At 43.1% G+C, this 16,994-nt stretch overlaps 1 protein-coding gene across 1 annotated transcript in view; it reads left to right on the forward strand.

The window, feature by feature from the left end:
- Nucleotides 1-16,994, forward strand: part of LOC144826511 (threonine--tRNA ligase 1, cytoplasmic-like) — a 249,352-nt gene that overhangs the window by 181,620 nt on the left and 50,738 nt on the right. The window contains exons 16-17 of the mRNA XM_078684931.1: nt 12,635-12,739; nt 13,568-13,640. Coding sequence (XP_078541057.1) covers nt 12,635-12,739; nt 13,568-13,640 — 178 coding nt within the window. The remainder of the gene's footprint in view (nt 1-12,634; nt 12,740-13,567; nt 13,641-16,994) is intronic.

Consider the following 16,994-nt stretch of genomic DNA (forward strand, 5'->3'; position numbering starts at 1 on the left):
GGCTTTATTCAGGCATAAGGGAAGGGACAGGATCGGGACAGCCTGAAATAGAATGGCATAGAAGACAGCTGCAACGTTTCATCAACAGTACATGATATATATAGTAAAACATCACAATTACATTACATACAGTAGGCGTAACTAGTGACAAGCGTACGATAAGAACACATGGGCGTGAAAAGAAGGCGTGCACAGGGCGTGCACGTAGACATGTGATGAAAACGTCACAGAAGTGTCATAAAGTGGGTGGAAACATGGAGGGGGCTACCTGAGCAGCTGGAACCTTTAACCTAGTGGGGCGCGAAAAAACGGACAATGACGTGTTACCGGGGAGAACTGGGGGCTATGACTTCTGCACTAGAAGAGGAGACGAAAGTCTGCGATGTCAGGACGACATGTACCTATAGCATATCTGGTATCTGGTGTTTGGAGTACATGTTGATAGAATCTAAAAGTTATCAGGGCAAAGGCTACTTGACACTAAGGCTGGTGCATGCATATATTCTACATGTATTGCGTGTGCTATGAATCTTCTATGAATATTAATACAGTAATTCTCTTGCATGGAGACAGAAAGACTAGACTATAGCTGAAGCTGTTTATGTGGTTCAGTAGCTTAGGAATGTGAAGACGGAGAACTGAACTGATAACTAGAGGCATAACATATTCTTGGCAGACAGGCAGGCAGAGGCAGGCCGGGCACCGCGCTGCGCGGCAGGAAGTAAGTGAAGGGTCAGGGATGCAGGTGGGGGCTGCATCGCTCCTCGGAGTGGGTTCAGGAGACTGGAGCTTGAATCTGGTGTCCGGGCCCTTTTGAGGCCTAGAAACGGGGACAATTCAATGAATTAACGTGCATAATGTAAAACGTGGGCAACATAGGCCTAATACTCGTTGCTTTCACAGGAACTGGAAACTGGCATACTAACGTTGGACACAACTATAATTGCGTCTTTAATCGATCATAGGGGGATATATGCATATCGATCATGTACATATATCATAGGATGGGGAACACGTAGGCACATATGACAAGGCAAAATTCAATTTTCCTCATTCCCTCCTTGTGCCCTACGTTTCCATCAGGAAACATCAATATTCATGATACCATCTATCTGTTCATAGAGCATCATTTGCTCGTCTCGAATTGTCTTGGAACGGGACTTAGGACTAGGAATACAAGAGGTAGCGCACAAGCCACAAATCGCAGGGCCACATTGTAAACAGAGGCAGCAACTGAATATGATCATTACTGCTATACCCAGGAATGACAATACTTTCCATCCCCAGGCAGATACTATACTCCAGAGCCAACCGGACCATGTCCAGGTGCCTGGATTCTGGTGTAACTGATGGGCAATTTTATGAAGTCTGGTTATAGCTGAATAAACAGACGGTGCGTTATTAGGAATGAAAATGCAGCAACTAGATCCGATGACTCTACAAGCTCCGCCCCTATCGGCCAGTATGACGTCAAGGACGAGACGATTTTGGAGCACGACAAATCTCATAGCAGATTGCTCCTCGGTTAAGTTACCTAGAGCGGAAGTAGTCTCATTCACTACTGCTTCAAGGGTTCTGGTTAGCCTACGTATTAACTTACTATTCTGGACAGGACCTATGAAGAAAAAGAAACCTTTATTGAAGTCTTGATACTGTTCTAAGGCAGTTTCAGTTTGATCGACAATTGGGGACTCGATCTCCCTTCTATGTCTAACGTGTACTAGATGTGTATTTCTGTGATAATCAGATGGGGCTAGAAAAACTGGTGGCAGTAGGAAGGCAATGTAACATGTTCCATCCCAATCTAGGGGCAGACGAACATATGCGGTCTGACCACATACAAAATACGAATGACGTGAAGCTTTGAAAATAGATTTCCCACTGTCACTATACTCGACCATAGTAGTACAATCACTATGACCTACATGTGCGGAACCATTCTTTCTGACACAGAATTCGCCTTTCACTGGTAGAACTGAAATAGCAGGCAAATCTGGAGTAGTTTCGGACTGAACATTCAAAACCATGAAATTCGAGGAATAATTACCTAGATCATATACTTCATTTTCTAGATCTAACCCTGTTCTATGGGAAAGACCTTCCTTGTCTGGGAAACATGTTCTATTCAGAAGGGACATATCATTTGAGGATGACGTTAACGTGGACCATGCTCCACACGAACCATTATGTGAAAACGGATAAGGAAAAAGCGGCAGAACTCCCTTCGGTGTCTGGAAAGGGGGGAGTCGACCACACACCCAACAATTTGTGGCATTGCTGGTCTGGTGTGAGTAATGTAACATACGGATAAACGTATTATTTCGCATGGCTAGACGATAGGATAACTCGTGAGGAGGCAGGTCACTAAAAGTGTGCTCTACTGTAACATTAGAAAACATATGTACATGTGAATTAATAGGAAAACATAAATGTAAGGCATAACTTATGCAAGTAACCATAAGACTGAGAAATAGCATGAAAAATAGAGTAATAATACATCGACTTCGAAGATTCTTTTGATAACGTATTCTCTTAGAGTTTTGACTAACTCTCTCACTGTGTGGGTCTATCTCATACATGTCAGGAACCTGTCTAACCGTTTCACCCGAGAGGGACTTAGACAATTAAACTGGCTGACTTACTAGACCGTAGCTTATCTTTATACTCCTGCTGCGGAGTTTTCTCTAACAGGGGAAGTTTAGATTCAGTGTCTGGGCAGTCCTTGAGAACGGGGCAGTCCTTGAAAACAGTCTTTGGTTTGAGTCCATGGAATCTCTTTACATGACTGGAGTGCAACCACCCTTTTCTTCCTTCAATCTTCACGGCGGTCCTTGTTGTTAGTAGGACAAGTCGGGGCTCCTTCCAGCGGGGCTCCAGCGGACTTGAACGATCAAAATTTCTCACGAGGACGAGGTCGCCTGGTATGACCTCATGCGGTTACACTTCGGTGTTGTCTGGAAAAGCAGCGGCAACCTGTGAACGACAAGATAGTAGTGCAGACATCAAGGAAGCCAGGTAATCTGTCAGCATATTACTGTCAACATCTGTAATTGTACGTGGTCTAGGTGTACCCCACATGTTTGGGGGACGACCGAACACTACCTCGAAAGGGGACAGACCTGAACGGGAGTGAGCGACCATTCTCATATAGAAAAGAGCAACTGGCAGTGCTACTATCCAATCTACGCCTTTCTCTGCGCATACTTTGGCAATGCGGATTTTCAGAGTCTGATTATGTCTCTCTACGAGACCGGCTGCTTCAGGATGTCGTACACAGTGGAACTTCCACTGGTACCCTAACAGAAGGGATACTTGTTTCATGAGCTCGGATGAGAATGGCTGGCCGTTATCTGAATACACGACCCTAGGTAATCCGTAGCGGGGGAAAAACTCACGAACCAACTGCCTGGCAGTGGTCGCAGCAGTGTAATCTGGAACTGGATATGCTTCTGTCCATCTGGACAAAGCGCATACAACTACGAGGACATACTTGAAACCTCGACATCGCTCCATCTGAATATAATCCATCTGGAGGACTTCGAAAGGGTGGTCAGGAGGATGGAATCCACCTTGTTCCACCGGGACACCTTTACCTGGATTGAACTGACAACAGATCATGCAGGTACGCACTTTCTGCTTGGCTGCTGCTCGTAAATGCTTGTTAAACCAGAGGTTCTGGACGCTGTCTAGCATGGCTTTTTCTCCTAAATGTGCTGGACTATGTGCGGTGTTAATAATGACTTGAACCATAGAGTCGGGGAGAAACCATGTGGCTTTTCCCTTCGTCAACCATCCTTGATCTGTCTGGACCCCTCCTTGTTCAGACCATTTCTTGATTTCATCTGGGGTAGCATGTAACTGTATATCTAGTACGTCTTGTGTAGGGTCCTTAACTGTCATACAAGTAGTCTGATCTGGAGTGTCATGTTAACTGGAATGTCTGGAGTCTGAGCTGTAAGCTTGGCTGTTCGATCTGCCAGGTCGTTACCCTGGGAAATGATGTCAGTGACTTTCGTATGTGCTTTGCACTTCATGATAGCGATCGCTGTCGGTAAATGTATTGCATCTAACAGAGCTTGAATGAGGGGGCCATGCTGAATCTTGGTTCCATGAGAAGTCATAAAACCTCTTTCTTGCCAGAGCACTCCAAAGTCGTGTACGACTCCGAATGCATAACGTGAATCTGTGTATATGTTTACTTTCAGGTTCTTGGCTCGCATACAGGCTTGGGTCAGAGCGATGAGCTCTGCTGCTTGAGCAGACAGGGTGTCAATACGATGTGTTTCTATAACTTCAGTGTCAGTAGTCACTGCATACGCGGCTACTAGTTCTCCTGTACTTGTTCTCATACATGAACCATCCACATAAAGTGTCAGGTCGGGATTAGGTAATGCAATGTCTGTCAAGTCTTGTCTTGGTTTTGTCATGGTGTTAACAACTTCCACACAGTCATGTGTGGCAGGATTTGGGGTAACTGGCGGTAACAGTGTGGCTGGATTTAAAATGTTGCAGCGTCTGATTTCTATGTGTGGCTGAAACAGTGTCAGTTCATAACCTGTTAAACGTGCAATTGTCAAGTGCTGAGTCTGTGTTCGGTTTAAAAGAACTTCCACGGAGTGTGGAACTTGTACTGTCAGGGAATGTCCTAACACTATGGAATCACTTTGTCTGATAGCTAGAGCTGTGGCTGCAACTGACTTGAGGCACGCAGGCAGCGCCTGGGCCACTGGATCTAATGTGCTAGAGAAATAAGCACAGGGCTTGTATTGTCCTGCTTGATCTTGTGTGAGAACAGATAATGCAGTACCATCACGTTCAGTGACAAAAAGTGTAAAAGGCTTACTGTAGTTCGTTGTTGCTAGAACAGGTGCTTGGCATAAGGCTTTCTTTAACTCATTGAAAACAAGTGTGTGTTCCTGGGTCCAAGGGAGGACAGTCGATACGGCTGCCTCCTGTGTCGTTAACTGTATCAGTGGCTTAGCTAGAAATGCATACTGAGGAATCCATTGTCTGCAATAAGAAGTGAGGCCGATAAAAGCTCGTACCTCCTTCTGAGTCTTGGGCTGTGGAAGATGTGCTATTAACTGGATACGGTCAGGTGTCCACTGCCTACCCCTCTTGGACAGTAAGTGTCCTAGGTAGACCACTTGCTGGACACATAATTGTAATTTAGAAGGGGACACCTTGTGCCCCATCTCGGCCAGGAAATACAAGACCGTAAGTGACGCACGTTCGCAGTCACGTTCAGAACGGGCTGTGATCAGTAGATCATCGACATACTGGAGCAGGGCAGTGTCAGTTGGCATGTGAATATTGTCTAGTTGTCTTTTAAGTGCTTGACTGTAAATACTAGGACTTTCTGTGAAACCTTGAGGAGCTCGTGTGAATTTATAGCTCCTTCCATTTAAACAGAATCCGAAAAGGAATTGGCTGTCTGGATGAATGGGGACACTAAAGAATGCGTTCTTGAGATCGATAACAGTGAAGAACGTAGCTTCAGAATCAATGGCAGTTAATAGGGAAGAAATATCTGGAACCACTGGGTACTGGGGTATGATACATTTATTAAGTTCTCGAAGGTCAATCACTAATCGATAAACTGGAGGTGCATTTGGATCAGTACGTTTCAGAATCGGAATGATAGGAGAATTACATACATTGGAGTCAGTTTCTACAACTACTCCTTGAGCAATGAGCTCGTCAATAATTTTGGATAAGGCTGCTACAGCCTCAGATGGTAATTTGTACTGTCGGATTCGTGGTAATACAACACCTTTCTTCAGGGTAACACGATGGGGTGTGATGTGCATACAACCTACATCAGTTGGACCTTGCGCCCATAAATGCTGTGGTACATTCAATAATCGTGGATCAAAATCACGTAATACATAATGACCTTTAAAATCTCGCAGAAACAGTCGCACCCCTTCTGGGGAGCAGCATATAACTGCTCCTAATTCTTTCAGAGTCTTTATACCAAGTAAGTTCTCTGGACAGGATTTCGTTAGTAACAAGTCTGTAGTTCGGGACAATGGACCAACTTCTAGAGTAACTGGTTTCGATATTTCATTAACAATAGGCTTTCCTGAAAATCCAAGGGAAACATTTCTAGAGCCTGAGAGTGGAGCCCCTGGAACCTCGTCATGACTGATGGTAGTCCTACTTGCCCCTGTATCAATCAGAAACGTTCTGTCTTTCCCTAATACTTGACTGTGTACATAGGGACCCTCTTGATCTACAGGAATCTCGATGAGAGGCAAGCCAACCTCCCTCTCTAGGCTGTTTCATGAATACGGCTGATAATCTGGATACTCTGACTGTGCATACTGGTACATCTGCTGTGTAACGTGTTGTGTTGCAGCTATAGGCTGCGGTACTGTAACTGTCTGTTGTGCGTTCTGCGGTAGCTGAAAATTCTGTGAAACTTGTTCTTGTCTAGGCGGACGTGGTCTCTCTTTCGTTTTACCAGTAGCTATGTTATGTTTCAGAACTGCACATTCGTTTATATAATGACCTGGCTGTTTACAGTAATTGCATGTCCCTTTAACGGGAGCTGTAGGGTGACTAGTTTGATTCGGACCCCTCTTCTGACTGTCTTGCGGAACGGACTGTGCAACTAGTACTTTCATTTTTGTGTCTTTCATATGCCTCCTTTCATGTTCCTGCTCTTCCCTAATTCTGTTCTGGTGATACTGGAGCATCTGGAGCATTTGTGACGGAGTATTAGCCTGCCAGGTACTTTCGACTTTCAGTACTCGATTTTTAACTTGTGGACTTGAATTCTCGACTAGTTTGGTAACAAAAAGATGTGGATAAGATTCACAACTTGTTTTCAGACCACTATTAATAATGAAACATTTCTCAAATCTAGAATAAAAATCACTAGTATCTTCGTCTTGTTTCTGTTTACAGGCTGAGATGGCATCCCAGTCTTCCTTTTTCGTGGCTAGTAATCTTGGCAAGACTTGTATCAGTAACTCGGGCAATGCTTTAGCTTTATCCCCAAGACTGGTACCTGGAACTCGTGTGTTATCTTCAGTCTCTAATGCGGTCCAATCTATCTTTTTCTCTCCCACCTCCCATTCTTTTTCTTTAAGTTTTTCATATATGCCCGCAGGCAACAGGACCTTTAACATTTTAATGATATCGGGATACGTGTATTCTCCCATACGGAGCATGTCCTTTAATTCACGGTGGAACCCTGCTGGATCTTTATCGTGACAGGGTATTAACTTTTTCATTTCCAGAAGTTCTATTTTTGTGATAGGGGTGTAAACAAATACTCGTTCTAGACCACCCCCCTCTCCCTTAACTGGATGTACTTCTCGTAACGGATTCTGTCTGTCTATGTAGAATGATTTTCTTTCTGGGGGTGGAACGGGAACAAATTGTGGATTCAAGAACGTTCTGTATTTGTGGCGCTGTTCTAGTATGACACTAATTAAATCGGTACCTAGACCTTTCCATCTGTATTGGAGTAACTCGTTCAACACATCATGTAAAGGACCTGGATCAGAATGCTGACCCTCATACAATGTAATGAGGTGTTGGATCATATACGTACCCACCAGACGCTGCTCGGCTGGGGGCAGTTTCAGAAACATTTGGGCCACTATTTCATCTGGAAACGTGGTGGAATCACTAGTCCATCGTACTGCTGATCGGGCTAGTTCTTGTTCATGCATGGTACTAGGCTCACTATAACCTATTCCTGATTTCAGAATTTGGTCGGTGGCCTGGAATACTTGTTCAAGAGAACACTGTTCTGGTACGGGAGGAGGAAAAACTTTCTTGTAATCTAGACATGAATGTCGGTCGGAAAGTCTAGTTCTACCTACATACGCTATTCTGGAGGGATTCTCGCTGTCTACCTCTTCACTGGAAGAGTCATTCTCTTTCTCGGTTGCTCTTTTTGCTTCCTCCTTCTGGTGTATACTTATAATTTCCTTACGAATTTTCTTGTACATACTTTCTATACTACCTAGTGTCTTGTGTTTTCCCTCGGCTATATTGTCACTCCACCTAGTTAGGCCTTTCATCTCGTCTTTGTCTTTATCAGGATAATCTTGTTCTCTTATTAAACAGTTAATCAAGAACTGTAAAATCATATGTTGAATCTCGGCTTTTCTGTGTGCCATAGCTTCGTGAATACTTCCTGGATTCTCTCCTGTACGGACAAAACGATATATTCTGTCTAGATGATCCTTCATGTCGGGCAGGGTGACCAAAAAGTGGGCAACCCGTCTTAAACGTACTGAATATAATACCATGTGATCTTCGCCTGGGACTGGATCATATATACAGTCGGTAAGAAGTCTCTTGAGGTCTGCGTATGTAGCCACTTTTGGCGTACGCTGTAACGCTGCGTCTCGCGGCGTCAGTCGTCTTACTTGAGGCGGGGTGATAGGAGCACCTCCCCCCGCTGCTCCTGAACTGGAATCGTCAGTTAATACTGTACGTGTTGGCAGAGTGACTGGCAAAACGGGTACATTTAATGTGGGCTGGTCCGGGGGCACGGGCACATTAACAGAGTCCCCGGGACCAGTGGCTGGAGGAACAGGAATTACATTATTTACAGGATGCTGAGCATGAGCAGGCGGAATACGATTTACATATTCCGGGACTGTGTCGTCCAAATAGGACAAAAGAAAAATTTCAGCTGCGGTCGGTTTATGACGTAGCTTAATCGGGACCAATGGTGGCGGTAGATTACAGGGTGCTTCCGGGGTTGCCTTCGGCAAGCCCTCGGCAAGAAGAGGATACATACCTTTAATAAGGGCATTTCTCTGTCTATCGGACTGTTCTGCTCTAACTCGTTCACCTTCTTCAATTAATTCCCTTTCTTGGGCTTTTTCTGAGGATTCCCTACTTAATTCTGCTTTTCTGAATTCTTTTTCGGTTCTTCTATGAGATTCTTTGTGCCATAACTCGATGGCATCTTTCTGGGACTGTCTGGCTTTCTTTTTCCATAATGCTTCTTCTACTCGTATGATGCACTCGGCATCCCATGTACCTGATACAGGCCATCTATATTTCTCTTCAAGATGTTTGGTGTAATCCACCCATAAGTCTAGATATAATATGGCATTTAAACCATGCTTGTGATACATAAAATGTCCAGGACTGTCCCTAGGAGGGACAGGAACTGATTCTTCGAGTAACCCCTTTCTGGTTCTGATCTGACGTAATTTCGAGAACAGAGGCATGGCTGAATTATACTTGCGAACACAATACACAATAATCACAGTAATGAAATGGCAAACAAATCACTCATACCACGACATAGAAATACATTAATAACAGTTCGAACAGAATTCTACCTGATACACTGAAAACATAACACTTGAATTTCTCGAGAGCGGACTTACTAGAATTACTGGATGCACTGCTAAAACAGTACAGAACATACCGGTCTCATAAAGAGACACGTCATACCGTATCCACCTAGATGGACACGTCGGACTGGATCTGTGTACCCAAACCCATCGGACCAGGAACAAACTAATGAACCTGTCTAGATACTTCCCCCGCAACGGTACTCACCGGGAAGCAGAAACTGAAGGCCTCGGACTGGACTGGACTGCTACGACGTCTGGTTACTACGCATGCGTTTCGGACCTCTGTCTTCGGTTACAGGTGGGCCTCCGGATACCTCGGACCTTGCTCTCTCGGCTTGGGCTCTGGTCGGGACGAACCGCATTCCACACCGCCTCGTCTGGATGCCGGACCGCAGTCTCCGTCTCCTCCGTGGGCCTGAGGGAGACTTGAAGCAGAAATATCTGCACGTGCACGGTAGAGTTCCGTCACGGCTGTAGAAGGGTCAGGGGGCCTGCGTTACATCGCCGGCGCGTGGGGAAGGGGCTCGTCCCTATTCGGGCGCCATTATGTGGTAAATAAATAATTAATTACCGGTACTATTTTTGAATACATTAATAAAACAGATAGCTCAATAAATAAGAGGCAAGATCCGATGTATCTGAGTCGAACGGGCTTTATTCAGGCATAAGGGAAGGGACAGGATCGGGACAGCCTGAAATAGAATGGCATAGAAGGCAGCTGCAACGTTTCATCAACAGTACATGATATATATAGTAAAACATCACAATTACATTACATACAGTAGGCGTAACTAGTGACAAGCGTACGATAAGAACACATGGGCGTGAAAAGAAGGTGTGCACAGGGCGTGCACGTAGACATGTGATGAAAACGTCACAGAAGTGTCATAAAGTGGGTGGAAACATGGAGGGGGCTACCTGAGCAGCTGGAACCTTTAACCTAGTGGGGCGCGAAAAAACGGACAATGACGTGTTACCGGGGAGAACTGGGGGCTATGACTTCTGCACTAGAAGAGGAGACGAAAGTCTGCGATGTCAGGACGACATGTACCTATAGCATATCTGGTATCTGGTGTTTGGAGTACATGTTGATAGAATCTAAAAGTTATCAGGGCAAAGGCTACTTGACACTAAGGCTGGTGCATGCATATATTCTACATGTATTGCGTGTGCTATGAATCTTCTATGAATATTAATACAGTAATTCTCTTGCATGGAGACAGAAAGACTAGACTATAGCTGAAGCTGTTTATGTGGTTCAGTAGCTTAGGAATGTGAAGACGGAGAACTGAACTGATAACTAGAGGCATAACATATTCTTGGCAGACAGGCAGAGCCAGGCCGGGCACCGCGCTGCGCGGCAGGAAGTAAGTGAAGGGTCAGGGATGCAGGTGGGGGCTGCATCGCTCCTCGGAGTGGGTTCAGGAGACTGGAGCTTGAATCTGGTGTCCGGGCCCTTTTGAGGCCTAGAAACGGGGACAATTCAATGAATTAATGTGCATAATGTAAAACGTGGGCAACATAGGCCTAATACTCGTTGCTTTCACAGGAACTGGAAACTGGCATACTAACGTTGGACACAACTATAATTGCGTCTTTAATCGATCATAGGGGGATATATGCATATCGATCATGTACATATATCATAGGATGGGGAACACGTAGGCACATATGACAAGGCAAAATTCAATTTTCCTCATAGATTGCAAAATTAGCAATCAACCCCAGACGTTCTTGAATGCTCATGAAGCAAGACAACCTTTAACAATGAGTATGACCAAAGTGTTTCAAATAACTTTGTGTGTTATCTATGTTGTATATTTTGTCTGTGTCATTTTTCTTTACAGGGCTAATGCGCCAATGGTGTTCCAGGTGACTGCACCTGTATGAGCCATCCTATTCAGGGTAACCATATTCATTTTTCTTTCTTTTTTTGTTTTTTCAGGTCATGCAAATGCATGGTCCCGAGTCAAAAACCGCTGTAGGCACATTATAGCCTTAATCTAGCATTAAAACACTGTAAATAGTCCTGCACTTTTTGTTATTTACACAAACTATTGAGATACGCGAGTAAGGTGGGGAAGTTGTGCCCCCGTCCTGAAGAAGGAGCATATGCTCCGAAACATGTCGACGCACACCTGAGGTACTGTCCATAGTCACGACAGATTATTACCTCGCACTGCACTTCTTTTAACAGTACCAGCCCGGGGTTGTGAATAAAGTTTTTTCTATACACCCACGAGCCAGGTACTTTTTAAACCTTCACTATATTCCACCACTCACATTAAAATACCCCAACCACTTCCACCACATACACCACACATAGTCTGTACTTTCAGTGCTCCCGCGTAGTCGTAGGTCGCAGCACGCCGCATCCTGTTAGAGGGGTGCGAAAACCCCTATGATGAAGCATGACACCAAGGGGCCTGTTGGTGTGTGAGGGGTATTTTACAAAACACCGAGTGTCCCCACACCTGTGGTAGACACTAAAAGCACCGTGTGCGCCACAGGAGTGAAACTGAAAGCGCCAGATCAACTTGTTGCCACTGAAAGGTAGACACCACCAAGAAGGTAAAAACAGGTTTATTCGGTCTATCATCTTTCAGGTCCCGGCAGCAACTGCATTCTCACGGACATACATTCTAGAGTGAAACCCACACGAGCTCCAACCCACACATTCCAGCCGATCCCAACAATGATATATAAGAAAGGCAGATAGAAAGGGTGTGAAATAAATCATATTTTTACATGCTGTTTTTAGAAACATTTTAAAAAGGTTTTTGTGGCGTTTCCTCATGAATTTGTAGTGTAAATAGTTTATGAATGGGTAATGGTCATACAATAAATGCTTCTTCAATTTAGATTTTAATTGGCTTTTATTGCTTGTTAGAAAAGAAAAGGGCATAAAGAAGGTACATTATATGATGGATCTGTGTGCCCTCGGTTTTATGTCCATGGTTTATACCTGTTTTGGAATCTGTGTTCTAATCTGAAAATACTTATGAAAAAGCTTGTTTGAAATAAATGTGTGTGAAAATGTTCAATTAAACAATGCTTTTAAGATGGAAAGTACACACCTTATTCTGCTAGCTATTAGTAGATGGTACCTCATACACAATTTCCTTCATTTGCCATTTGTAATTTTGCTTCAGCAATATGGTAACTGCCAACAGGAGTGCATAATCTTTTAAGAACTGTCATTGCTTGAATGTCAAAGCCAATAGTCTGCTAAGTTTAGTAATATGCATGTGGAGAGAGCAAGTCATGTACTCATGTATGTTTTTGTGTCCTCTCAGCAAGGACAGTGACGATAAGAAGAGGCCGGTGATCATTCATCGAGCCATCCTGGGATCAGTGGAGAGGATGATAGCTATTCTTTCAGAAAATTATGGTGGGAAGTGGTATGTATTTAATTTATTTACACTTTATTAAATGATGAAGAAATGTGCAAAGCAGTATAAAATAATCAGGAGTTGGCAGACTATTTGTGCATAAGGAAAGTAGATTAACAACTGGGACTAATGAAGATAATTGTGCTGACACACTGCAGACATGGAAGTCTACAAAGTGGTGCGCAGGATATTTGGATTATCATATACGGTGGGTAAAGGGATCATAATTTCGCTGTAGCTACAGCCATCGCATTCATCCTAAATTAATAGACCCTAGCATTAGTTTTATTGATGTACTCACTCCACGTACACACACACCCTTATTAGTGGGCCACTCAAGAATTGAGTAATAAGATTCATCATACAAACTCTTTTTTTCTCTGTTTTCTTATTTATTCAAAAACTTGCCATCTCAAAGTCTCCCAACTATTGCATACTATCTTTTATCTCACTCTTCTCGTCACTGCCATCTTCGCTGATATTCTCTTTTTTTCTCAGTAATGCAGCGCTCGCAATTTGTCCCGTCCTAATTGTTGCCTTCACTTATTGATTTTACTGTGCTCATTGATCAAAAGTATTCGGAATCATTTTAAGAAATGAAAGCAACATGGACTTTTTAAATGTAGTTGTAATGTGCATTATGGGAGCTTTCAGATGAAACATGACAGTGTGGGAACTATGATGTCAAGTGCAAAGTAGAGCAGATACTAGTTTAAAAGATCAAGGTATGTCAAATTTAAAGTTTGGCTCTAGTAAATGGTTCTTATAGTAGTTTTTTCATCCCTGTATACGAATATTGTCATTTTTAACACTTTGCTGTGTTGTCCTTTTTACTAGGCCTTTCTGGTTATCCCCTCGGCAGGTGATGTTGGTGCCAGTGGGACCCAGCTGTGATGAATATGCACAACAGGTAAGGCCAAAGTCATCTATATAAATGTACCCCTGTAGCCCTCCCCCCCCCCCCACTAACTTTTTCAATTCATAATGTTTTCCTGGAGTACTCTTGGGAATCTACAACTGTTACAGTTTGGCATGAGCGATCACGATCAGCACCCTTATCTTGCAAACAAGCTCACCATCTCTTGTGGTTCTCGGCACACCCTCAGCCAGGACCTAACCAGAATGCAGACTAAGAAGTGTAAATAAAATGTTTTTTTAAGCATGGGAGCAGGCCTTTTGCATGTATGTGCCCACATCTGGAACAACATCCCTGTATCCATTAGGACCACCCTAACACTGCTTCTGAAAAGATTAAAACACACACCTCTTTAAAAAAAATGCTGTTTCACAATGAATTGGCAGTCCACTAGTTGACTATCTTTCCTATCATTTTTTAACTTAATGCTTGTGTTTGACCATGTGCAGCACTTTACTGGTTTATGGCTAGGTTCATAATATAGAATTACCTATGACTTTGTTTCTGTTCAATGGTGTGATAAATGCTGCTGGTGGTGTTACTTTCCTGATGTATTACCTGACTCTAAGAGTTTGTTGTAAAATGTTAGAACGTTTGAGTAATGATTAAAGAAGTTCAGAAAGGTTATTGCGTAGAATTGTCATGAAAACACAACACCAGGAAAGACCATTTTCCACTGTTGTGGGGAGAGAAACCGGTGGGCAATAGAAGAGGTACTGTTGGCGAAAAAAGGTAACCAAGTATTTTAAATGTACTTCCTGATCCCAAGTAAGGGGGAGTCTCTGAACGGTTTTGAACTTTAGAGATGTGACATTCATTCACTTCAAAAAGACTACTTTTTAAGAGTCATTCCACTATTTCAAAAGGGCGACTTTTTGACACTGAGGGTATGATTTATAATTTGGCAGAGGGCTCATTGTTCAGCCAGGGGGACGTAGTAAATTCCTCCATCTCCATGGTGGGGGGACTGCCTGTTAAATTTATAAAGGGCTGGCAAGCCAACGGCCGTTTATAATGCATTGGAACGAAAACACTGTTACAGCGGTTCCTGCCAGTGCAATTCACTGTTTGGCACAGGACTGCGTCGGCATTATTCAGCCCTGCCCTAAACCGTTTTCTTTTTTATTTAAAAAAATAATAATACCCAAAACAGGATTTTCTTTTTGAAAATAAAAAAAGACAATACTCCCCTCGCCAAGCGAGTCCTTTTCGATGGCAAGGGGAGCATTTAACAGTTTTCACTGCCCCTTACCGCCAGGGTTTTCCTGGAGGTGATGGTAATGAAAACTGACCTGTCATTCCACCCATCTAAATTAGATGAGTGGAATGACAGTTCAGCTTCCAATGGCTCTCACTCTGCAGGGCCATTGGAGGAGTTTGGCCACGACGCAAACGGAGTAGTCTCGGCTGTGGCCAAACTTAAGGTCCACCCACATATAAATCTGGCTGGCAGACCACCATGTTGGTGGGAAGGAAATTCCATCACTGTTGCTATGGAGTTTGCTTGCAGTCAACATAAAAATTGCGCCCTAGATTTGAAAATTGCATACTTTTATATACCGATCCATCTATAACGCTGTCAATACATTTGATAGGTGGTATGCAGAAAACATCATTAGTTAAAATTGCTAACATTCTGATTGAAATCTGCCCTAGGGTATTTACAAAAGGCCTAACTGTTATAGTTTCGCATTTGCATATCCAAAGTGTTCATGTGTATCCTTATTTGGACAACTAACTGGTAAAGGACAACACAGCTGAGAAATGTCAGTTACATGCAACAAAGAGTGACGTTGCTGCACAAATTAGTATTTTCAACCAATTTTAGAAAATCCACCCATTGAAGGCCTGTCCGGTAGCAGTAAGAGCATTGGCATTTCATTGAGTAGTTCCTCTTTACTAGAGGTCACCATCTCTAATAATGAACTAAAGAATTTAATTATAAGGGATGTTGACTTTTGTGCAGGGTGTTGGTTTCTAAAGCAACATTGAAAGTCTACAAATGTGCCTGTTACTAAAATTGTTAGCAAGAGAATGCTCTCAAACATCTGAGTCTTGGGGGCAAGGGGACTGTTGTTGAAGGCCAGGATGACAAATCATATTTTCAAGAGCAGGGTAAAACTGAGAAAGTGATGTCCCCTTTGCGCCTAGTCGAATGCTATTGAATAATCCACTTTCTTTGCAAATCCCCAAGCAGCTGCCAAACGGCATTCACATACTCATGATGTCAAACAAGATTTTGGGCCAGATTTCATATTGCTAATGAAGTAATCTTATTTGGCTTTGCTGAGACTACTCCCCCTGCCAAATTTATAAATGAACGCCAAACTGGCGGTCATTTCTGAAGCATTGGCAAGAGCCACCATCTCAGTGATTCCTATCAATGCTATTTACAGTTTAGTGCCGGGCTCCGTCATGCTGATGGAGCCCTGCAACAAGCAGTTTCTTTTTTTTTTCAAATGGAAAATCTTGAAGCTGGATTCTCTTTTTGCATATAATAAAAGAAAATGCTCCTGTCATCATGGGAGTCTTCTTCCATGGCGAGGGTAGCATGTAGCAGTTTTCAGTGCCCCTAACCGACAAGGTTTTCTTGGCGGTGACGGGCAGTGAAAACTGACCACTAATTCTGCCCATCTAAATTAGTTGGCCAGAAGTATAGCCTTGCATCTAAACATTCTTACACCACAGGGCCATGGGAATGGCTTAATCACCGCGGAAACTAGGTAGTCTCGGCGGTTAAACCAAGGTCTTCACGAATCTAAATTAGGCAGGCAAACAGCATCCTTGGCAGTAAAGATACTCCTTCGCTACCGCGAAAGAGTATTCTTACTGCGAAGAATTAAACCAGGCCCTTTGTCTTATATTGACCGAAATCAATCAGTCAGGCAATGGAAAGTTAATTTTAATTGCTTTACAACTATATCGGGACAAACGTACCTCAGAATCTGTGATTGTGAGATGAATCTATGTTTGCTATGCTAAGGCAAAACAAACTGTGATTGCCACATTGGAGGCCCACTTGCCTTGTAATAATACAGAAGCTACAATGACTTTCTTATGAAATATAACTCAAGTAGCCATTTATGATTCTGCTCCGAGAACATCTGTACACACATCTAGTAAGTATTTCTCTGTAGATATAAAGCTAAAGAAAATACTATATGAATTTGAAATAAGTTATGGTATATTTAATTAACTATATGGGGAATAAATTACCATTTATTGCTAATGTGGTTTATTCAATATACCATATGAATTTTAAATATTCTTTGAAGTAATACCTCTCAGGCGTCATTTTTGTCTTGCAAAACAATAGGAAGAAGTAAGATTTTTTTGGGATGGAATGAC

This window comes from Lissotriton helveticus, chromosome 3_2, assembly GCF_964261635.1.
Source record: "Lissotriton helveticus chromosome 3_2, aLisHel1.1, whole genome shotgun sequence".
Classification (NCBI taxonomy): Eukaryota; Metazoa; Chordata; class Amphibia; order Caudata; family Salamandridae; genus Lissotriton; species Lissotriton helveticus.